At 33.4% G+C, this 10374-nt stretch overlaps 1 protein-coding gene across 1 annotated transcript; it reads right to left on the bottom strand.

Moving 5' to 3' along the window:
* Positions 1 to 10038, bottom strand: LOC122008355. Its single transcript, XM_042564071.1, has 14 exons — positions 9866 to 10038; positions 9085 to 9567; positions 8449 to 8526; positions 7320 to 7477; positions 5970 to 6033; positions 5046 to 5113; positions 4207 to 4459; positions 3700 to 3840; positions 3523 to 3629; positions 3402 to 3452; positions 3248 to 3331; positions 2115 to 2278; positions 1637 to 1774; positions 1 to 263 (listed from the first exon to the last, which is right to left on the bottom strand). The coding sequence occupies exons 2-13, from the start codon at positions 9413 to 9415 to the stop codon at positions 1639 to 1641; spliced, it is 1635 nt and encodes a 544-aa protein (XP_042420005.1). The 5' UTR covers positions 9416 to 9567; positions 9866 to 10038; the 3' UTR covers positions 1 to 263; positions 1637 to 1638.
* Between the last annotated feature and the right edge of the window lie 336 nt (positions 10039 to 10374).

Below are 10374 nucleotides of genomic sequence, written 5' to 3'. Positions count from 1 at the left end.
TGCGACCGACAAATGTGCAATATACCAAGGAAACATGGAAAAGAACATTATAGTATTTTGTGTTAGAATTACCAGGGAAAAAATGTGTGGCAAAAGAAATTGTTTATAACAAGAAAAAAAAATTATAAGAACACCGAATTCAGCATAATATATGTGAGTGGTGAAGTGAATGAATATAAGATGTCGCCGTGTGATGCTCCTTCACCCAGATTGGTATTTTGATAAGTTCCAATGTTGGATCAACACACGCCTCGATGCTTTGCCTAAAAAAAAGGATGAAAAGAAAATAGTTTTGAGTTCAAAGGAAATAACACATGTTCTGTAATTCTGAATGGTAAATTGATAAGGAATATAATAGAATTTATATTCCGAAGTTTATGGGGAAAAAATAAAAACTTCATTTGAATTCTTACTGTGCTTATTATGTTTAATTTATATGAATAATATAAATAATAAAGAAAGAAAGAATAGTCTTTACAATAATAAAATATTATTATATGAATAATATAACCCACTCATTTAGCTCGTACTAATTGACGGTTCGAACATTGGGTCCAACTAACATGACTAACTTGTCTGCTATCAAATATATTTGGTCGATCCAATCCATCTAGCTTGACTCGCTTAGCTTGTTTAACATAATCACACTACCTAATTCTATCAACTCACTTTGCTTTGGTCCATACTATATATCTTATCATTTAGAGAGTTGAATAGAGAAAGAATAACTGCTTTTTAAAGAAATAGAAAAGGCATAATTATTCTTAAAATTTAGTAGTAAAGGATAGCTATTGTTTATGATTAGGAATTACAACTCCATGGAGTTTTTATATTTGGAATTCATAGGAAATAGAATATAGCTATTCTAATGAACCAAACAAATCAAAAGAATAGTCCTTAGACTAGGTTAAGCTTGTTTTGTTAATTGACATCGAGAAGGATATACCTAGACTAGGTGAAGCTTGCTTATTAAGTTCAATCAGATGCTTTTCTTTTAACCGAACCAGAACAATTTACACTAGGTCAAGCTTGTTTATACAATTGAACATTAAGAAAGATGTCCTTAGGTTAAGCTTGTTTAGTGAGTCAAGTGATTCTTTCTTTTAGTGGAAGTAGATCAATTTTGCTTCCGGCTTATAGTTTAACTGATTGAACTGGCCAGTTCAGATATTGAACTAAAACAAACACGACATTCAATTAAACTAATTCAGAAACAGAATAATTTACGCTAGGGAAGATTTGACATCTCAAAACAGATTAGTAAAAAGGGAACATCATTTTTTTTGAGACAGATTATATTCAGGTCTAGAACTAGGCAAAAAAAAAAAAAAAACTAATCCAATGATTTTTTTTCATATAGCTGTGGATTTCAAGGTTCAACTTTTTTAAATACCCGAATCAATTCAGATTAGATTGAATTTTATTTATAATTCAACACCTACATACTCACTCAGTTTCACCATCTTCATTTCCCAGAAAAGCAGATAGGGAAACAGGTAAAGGCAGGAAATGAAAAAAAAAAAAAACTACCGGCTACCAGCTAGGCATGCTGGCATATCATATTAGAACATGATTAAAAAGCACTTTTGTTTACAATGTGTTTAAACTTAATATGAATATTTTAAGCTTTGCTGACCTTTACGAATGAAATAGGTTTCCAAGAGATAAATTCTTCTCCCGTGCAGTTTGAATCCTTAATGGAGGTGCATGAACTGTTATAGGCATAACCCATTCGCCTTTTTCTCTTTCCTCCACGAGAAGAGGATGCTCATACCTGCAATTCGGTTAAATTAATTATATTTAAGAAATCAGGATGGATTTTGTGTATAGCATTATAATGTCAGCGAAAATGTCTAGTCAGCTGAGGATATTATATTTGTTGGAACAGAACAAATGCAAGTTTAAAAAAAAATCCTGAAATTTTCGAACCGCAAAGGAATCCAAAACTATACATGGAAAGCTTTAACTTTATTCATGGGAAACTTTAATATGCATCTACGTTGATATGCACAAACTGAGCAGCAAACAATGAAAGGAATCGAATAAGTAGTAGAAGGCTATGGTTGCAATTGTTCTGACTACATTACAATATAAATGTTATGTTGTGGCATTACCTAGTTAAATCCAAATCCTTGGGGGTGGTGAAAAACTCAAAGCGAAGCGACCACTGCACGGATACCTTTGGTGTCGAGAAGGACATTGGCCCATCGATAGGAATTGAGAAGAGAAAGCTTGTCTGAACCAAATCAGCAACTACCTCCTGATGCTCACTTAGTATCTGCATGTTTGAATTCATACATCCAGCAGATAGAACAAACAAATAACCAGAATGGTGTGAATCTAGCATGAGTAAACAGTATTTAGTGCAAAAGCTAATGCATATGATTCTTATTCAAGATTACTCGACTATTATTCAATTGTACTTGAAAAGGGTAATTAAAACTACACGTCTACACCTATCCTTGATGAATGGCAAATAAGAATAATTTTAAATTTCAGTCACATGCAGTAAGCAAGCAACTCTACGATCTGGAAAAGGCCTCGAAATCTCAATCAATTACCAGTAAGCAAACTGTAAAAATAAGTTTCTAATAGGCGTACAAAGAAGTTAACTTTTTTAGGAGGAGAATTCTTTGATACAATTGCATTATTGTATTCCTCATAGCTAATGGAATCCACCAACTGAACTAAGGTCTTGATTGATTGGTTGGAAAATTTTCTTAAAAAATAAACATTAAAAAGAATTATTATTTTTGACACATTTGAATTAATAGAGGTGAATGATATGATAAATATTTTTCCTTTTAAATTTTTAATGACTTTATTTTATTTTCAAAATACTACAACCTAAAATAAAAAATTTGCACAAATCAAAGGTGGCCAAAATTTTCCATCCTACAAAATCCCTTTGCATTTCATCTGATTATCTCATCCTACAAAAAATTATTTTGGATTGGCTACATGGATCTTACCGAGCCAAATAATTCTATGCAAGCCTACAGCATTGAGAGTGCTAAATACTATAATAGATAAGAGGAAAGAGGTTCAATTTTTTTCAGAAATTTGTATAAAAATACTAAAGAAAGATCCTTGGTTTTGTTGCAAACAAAATTTTCTAATAAGCATGAATGACCATAGCCATTCAGAAAGACTAGCATTTAAGCAACTTGGAACAATCAATCCTTGACAGGTAATAATCAACCAATTGCATGATTTACATATCCAAAATTACTCCTAGAAGAAATACCTTTATAATTGTAGGTGAGCTCCTCCTTGAAGGATGAACAAAACGTTGGTTGATTGTTTCTGCAATCTCCAAGGTTATTGCAACCTGGAAATGCTCATCGATTAGACATGACACTTATTGAAAAAGATAAAGTTGACGGAAAAAATATACAGACCTCAAGGCAACTTCTAATTCCTCCATGGAAGAAAGTAAGAGTGCCACCAATCTGTTGAGAGATTACATTTTTTTTAATCATTAGAAATATTAACTATAGAACCCACTGAAAATTTACCTACCATGTCACCAAAGTAATACGTTGAATTGGTGTTTTTAGGAGAAAATCTAAGCAAAATTCGGTCATCAATTCTGATATTGTAAGACCTTCCATGAACAAAGCCTTCTGCTGCATGAAATGGATGTTGGAGATTACTTACCATCAATTGAAACTCAAGAAAAAAATTAGGAAAACTTACACAACGAAGGTTCAACAGGTTTAGGTGTATGAGGTAATGTTGTATCATTTTTATGGAACTCAAAATCTTGATAGCTTCTTTGCATACTAGAAGAGGGAGTATATAATGCATCATTTGGCTTATCTTGCGGTAAAATAACACCTGTTGGAATGATAATCTTCATAAAAAATTTGTATAATTAAAAAAATCATGCTCTACTAATATGAAAGGAAAATGATGGTTAATGGTAGACAGCAAATATACACCCAAGGCATATGGACAGGATTCAAATACGAAGCAATCAAGCTTGTACAACATAAAAATGTTAGTAATTCATTAATGTTTTTTTGCTACATGAAGAACAAAAGTTTCCCCAATCAAACAAAAATTCCCATTTTGCTAGCCTATTCTCAGCATAATTTTTGTTCCCTACATATGAGGGAAAAAAAGGAAGAAATGAAAGATAAACAAGAAAGTGTACAGTATCTGAGAAAACAACTCTGACAACTGTTGAAGATATATGAATACCTTCACCAGAATCATCCATGACCTCTGCCACAGAAAGCTGAGTAAGAGGTACATAGGAGCGAACTGTGCGTTCAGATTGTAATTGATGAAAATCATTGTTAGACAGCCTTGATGCAGTTGATTGCAAGGACAAAGTGCGATAAGGCAGATCAGTGTTTCCTCTGTTGGGATTGTAGGAGGAAATGGAAGAAACTTCATCCTTTGAGCTATCATACCCTTCTTCCACCACATCTATATTTTCATTGACCCGAATCTGCAAAGGGATAGAGTTTTTAAAGAAAAAACACCAAAAATTATTCAATTTTGTGATACCTGTGTATTTGAAACCCATCTTCCCAAGGACTTTGAGCAAGACAAATAACACAAAAAGTATTGATAGATTTGAGCCATCTATTAAAATTCTATGATTTTTTTTGGAAAAAGGTCACTTCTTGCTTAACCAGGGGAAAGACCCTGTTGATTTATATAATTTTTCAAAATAAATAAAATACTCTGCAGAGAACCACCTCTTTTAAGATTCAAGAAAAAGGAAATCCTAAAATTTTGTCAAATAATCCCCACCAAAGGAGAGGAAAATATCATGATAAAAACTTTACCAAAAACACAATATTTAGAATCTTTATGAGTGGCTTGTTGCAGAATTAATTGCCAACCTAAAAAGGCAGCACAAAGTCAATATTTCATTCTAAATAAGAGCATGATGTTAGAGAAAGGGGATGGTTATATCTCCAAAATAACAATCTGAGACCTTTTTACACTTTTTCTTTTTTGCCAAGAATAGTGCAAAGAGCAAATATATTAGAAAGCAATGCGCTCTTTGTACGACTAATAATGCATACCCATTCAGCATCTGCATCTTTCTCTTTCCAAAATATATCCAACTGATCAGCTGCATTTGGTAGTTCTCCTGAGATTCAAATATCATTTTGATCATTGTCTGCTGCTGCCATTAACAGAATCAAATAAAATTGGAATTATATGCAAATGTGTTTTATGGGATATAAAACCAACCAACCTATTAAGGTCATATCATGCACAGTTATAGAACATAATATCCTGAATGCACACGAAATGCTCACGACCACTTGTTATAATCTTAGGTCTATTGCATGAGCTAAATGAAAGAGACATTAAAAAAAAGCAACAGATACATGTAGACTTGCTATAATGACAAGTGTGTGTATGAATAAGTTTTCTGTTTCAACATTTCAAATTGGTACACAAAGACTGGATCTTAGGGTCATCCACATGTTACTTTTGCTTCTAAGTTTGGTCAGAGTATAAATTAAGTGATCTAAAATACAATATATTCCCAATGATCAAATTTCAAGTGAAAACTCATAATATAAGGGAATGGTAAATGCCTTAGGTAGTATACATGTGCATGAGCTTTTAACATTTTCTTCCAAAAAAGTATAAACCAAGGAATGCATAGGCAGTAGAATCATTTCACAGAATATATTAGAAACCTGAACATAAGACTTGTGACTCTTAAACTGATCCTTGAATAAACACAACAAAAATGAGGAAATAGCAAAATTATTTTGTTTCTAGTTAACTGTTGAGCAAGATAACATAAGACTTGTGCCTCCTAAAATGATCTTTGAACAAACACAACAAAAAAATCAAGGAAATTATTTTGTATTCTAGTAAATTGCAGAGCAAGATAAGTGCAAATAAAAAAGGATAGCAACGAGAAAACAGAAACAACATCTCACTAGTTAGAATGAACCAGTATAAAGAAGAATGTCATGGTGTGTCACCTTCTTGAGTTAAACAGTTGTTGTTCTTCTGTGAAATCACCATCTGCAATGGAGCTTTAGCTTCCTGCAAAATTGATGTGCCCCAAAATGTACATCATTAGGCAAAACCAGGTTAATCAGTCTGCTGATTTGTGCTTGAATGTGGCAAGCACAGTTTTATCTATAAACAAGATAGTTGAATGATCTAAACATTATTAACAGCATCGTGGTGATCCAATGGCATCATATGCAGCCAGACAAAAACAAGCTAACATCGAAGAGTTGGAAAATTAATCTTCTAGCTTTAGTTGCACTAAAACGTGTTAAAAAAAATACCATTCTTACCAGAACAAAATAGTATAAAGATTTCCTTTCAGTTTTACCTTTCCATTAAAGACGCAATTGCTACCTTAAGGCCAAAGATATAATTCTCTTGTGAGAGAACATAACCCTTTGTGTTAACAAAAAGTTTGGCTGGCTTAAAATGACACCTAATCTCCAGTTGTCTCAATTGATTGCAGTTCCTAGACAAACTAGGATTAACGTAACAAACATGCTCCTTATAATCTCTTTGAATGGTGCCACATGATGAGACTAGCAATTGAAGGCACAAATTGGACTGACAATCTTAGAAGACAATAGGACAGATAGATGATGGATAAAGTTGCTTTCAACGCTAACTCATTGTACCAGAAAACAAGAGGAGATGAAGGAGCATAGAGGAAAGTAGAATCCAGATAGATTTTTTTAGAATTGCCATAATGTAGTTTTTCTAGATGAAAATGAGTATCCCAGAAAAGCATTCACTTCCACAGCAAATACTAACCAAAAAAAAAGTTACAAAGCAAGAATATGTCAAGAATTGATCATTGAAGCTCATCGTCAGAACACATTCCAACAAATTTTTCAGTGCAAGATTATGTTTTGAGCACCTGAGTTGTAAGGCGTAAGTTTTTACTTTTTATTCAATATGGAACCAGAATAGGGGTCTACGCTATTGAGCAAAATTAAGGATAAGGAGATAAAATAAAGGACTAATGATGTTAAAGTAAAAATATTTAGGAAGGACAAAAAAAAAAATCAGCACAGTATCAGATGTAAAATAAGTCCATATATACTGTTCCTCAAGCAAAAGCATCAGAGCCTCAACCAAATGAACAAGTTGAGGATGGGTGGCTTTTATCAAAGGTGTAGCAATCCAAGACTAAAAGTTTCAAAACATACAATTGTCATAATGAAATAGGAAAGTATAAGTGTGGAATGGTAATAATCAGTTTTCATATAATAATTTAATTAAAAATATCAAGATAAGAAGCATTCATCCAATGAAAAATTTCACTATACAAGTAAGTTCAAGATTTAGAAACTAACCACTTGAATTGAATCATATGTTAACCCTACACTATGATCATTGTTCTCGAATCCAAGCCACCTTCCAGAAATAGCAACTCTGACATAATAGATATATCGAATGCTTACACCCCTGTAAGATGGTGGCAAAATCTGCGGCAGCTCAATACGTACCATATCTGCATAAGTTGTTTAACAATCCAACAGGAAAGAAAATATCTTATGATTTTTATCATTCAAGTGAAATATATAGAATTCCTCTACTACCAAAAATAGATTGGCATATAATGAATGGGGGGAGGGAGAGGGAGAGGGAGGGGAAGCACGAGAACTAAGTGTCATTCTTTTTGTCAAATGATTTTTCACTATAAAAGTTCATCGAAAGAATTAGACTTGGTAGTACATCTTAATTTCTTTGTTAAGTGAAATGTTAGCCTCATCAATCAGTTTTTTCCATTGTAGCAACTTTTGATGGACAAAGGTGCATGGATGCATGCAGCAAATAAGTTTCATGGAAAAAGTGACAAGGTAAATGCAACAGACAACTTGTGCCAGATATGATTGAAACTGTGGAAACACATAGAGGTGGAGGAACTTATGGATATCAAATTGCAATGCAGCTTGAAAATTTTCCTGATGTTTTATAAATTGAATCATTGAGCTCTGAGAACTAGAGCAATCTCATAAAGTATTATACACATGAATTGTTTGCTTTCCTAGTTCTCATTATGTTTGTCTTTAGTTCTCGTTTATTTGGAGATAGCTTGCAGAAGGTGCTCACAGTTCATAGTCTAGCACATCATAAATAAACTCACACAGACAGGAGTGGGCTAGTGATACTAGTTTATTATATCTCCTACTATGCAGTATCTAGAAAGAGAAGACAGATATATGAGCAAATTTTGTTCCAACTAAAATATCACCCAGGATAGGAGAGCTGAAAATAAAATTGATCATAAAAGCATTACCCAGAAAAGAAAAGAACAAAACCATTCCACATAATATTGCTTTCAATTTCAAGTATCTCAAAAATGGCAAGGACTCAGACATACTAATACAGGTCAAACAATAGAAGCAACGTATCGATAATTCATATTTGTCCTCAGTTGCATCTATGTAGAAAATTTAAAATCTGCATAGAACTGCTTACATGTTTTGCTGCACCCAGAAGGTATCATCACCTTTGAAACAATTGATGGCGCTGTACAATCAATAAACAAACGTTCACCTGTAAAACAGTAGGTCAAACATTAAGTAAATAATCATTCTTCATAGATGTATGAAGCACACGTAATAGTAATAAAAACATACTTGTTCTCTACTTAGGCCAAAATATTGATTTATGTACCAAAACATCTAAAGAATGGCTGCCAACAAACTTCAGAAATCATTGAGATCAATAAAATTATTGGATGTCTGCTAAATTTAAATTGTCTTCGAGAATAATCTCAGGAAAATAGTATTTTTCCCCTTGGAACACCCAATCAATTTTCAGAACAATCTCCAATGGTAGCAAAAAAGACACTCAAATCAATCCTAATTACCATAGGAAATAAAAGTTCATTAAGAAAATCTACAAAGAGTTGAAGACTTTTAAGTGGATTGGTGATCAAGAAATGTTTCCATGGTTAATCATGATCTACTTACCGTGCATAGAGCAAAGAACAATAAAAAAAACTTTGTCTCCAAATCCAGTGAGTTGAAAGGGAGAAGCAGTTGAGTGTATATTGCAGCAAGCATCTCATAGTGCATAAATATTATGTATAAATTAGCAAGAGGGACTTGCCTCTCCTTTGTTTTATTCCAGGTAAAGGCTTTTGAGTTGCAAACCACTGAGAATCCAGCTTCTCAACACCCTTGATTTCATAACTAAAGTTATCGAGTAAAAATGAAGAAATTTGGTTCGTCCAATGCTGTCCATCAGGATGACTGTTTGAAATTTGTGGGGTAGATATTTCAACCGTAGCTATAAATGTGTCACCTGGCCTATATATTTCTTTGTCGAGTTGGATTTTCAGAGATGGAGAAGCTTCCTGTTTACTGAGCAAATCACTGTTCTTAGCATCAAACCACCCAAGGCTTCTGAAGAAGGAGAACCCCTTCTGCGACATCGCCATTAACGGAGCATGTCAATTCACTGTCGTTTCTCTTCAAAAGCAAGCAGCGTCCAGAATCATCCTGTCTTTTTTTCTGCAAACTATCTTGCAGCAAGAAGCATACTACCGCGTTGACTAACCAAGCTCGTAGAAGAATGAACACGAATGCAGTTCTGGCAACGAAAACAGTCAAACAATCAGATGGAGTTTTCTCAACGAAATTGGATCAGGAAAGTGACTATGTGTTTACCGTGAGAGATCAAAGCTGAGGAAGAAAAATTCTTGATCGATGTGGAATAACAAAACACGATAATAAACATCAAAAAACACCCGTAGATTCGAAGAAGAAACCTAGATCCAATCACTCAACAAACAGAAAAAAAAAACCTAGATCTATCAAAAACGCGAGCCCATAAATCTACAGACAATATGCTTAAAAATAGAATCTAGCATTTCGGAAGGGCGACGCACCTCCGATCGGAGGCGAAGTTCACCTCCTCGGACTCTCCGTACGACGCCTCCTCGATCTTCGCCGGCGACGGGTGGGATTGAGATCGCACTTCGCGGGATCTCGACTCCGGGAAGGACGAAGGAGACGGTCGGTGGGTATCGGGTTCAGTTAGTGGATCGAGTCCGAAGGTAGACACTGTAAAAACTCATAAATGGATATTTATCATTTTAAAAATAAAATATAAAAAATACATTCTATTATAATTTTTAAGAATTAGTTTAAACCAAAATTTAGTATTAAAAAATAAAAAAATAGCGTCTCATTATTATTGCAAACTGTTATATTATTTTTAAGAACCATAAAATATATTAGCATTTAAATAAATATTAATTAAAAATTAATTTAAGTATTTAAAAAATTGATAAATCCAACTAGTAATGATAATCAACCTATCAAAATTTCTTTACTGGTGATAAATCAAAAAGTTTATTTAGAAGAAAAAATTCCTATAAAATTTGTCATCGCTAAG

The sequence above is a fragment of the Zingiber officinale genome, chromosome 8A, assembly GCF_018446385.1.
Source record: "Zingiber officinale cultivar Zhangliang chromosome 8A, Zo_v1.1, whole genome shotgun sequence".
NCBI lineage: Eukaryota > Viridiplantae > Streptophyta > Magnoliopsida > Zingiberales > Zingiberaceae > Zingiber > Zingiber officinale.
This window is presented reverse-complemented; position numbering and strand designations above follow the sequence as displayed.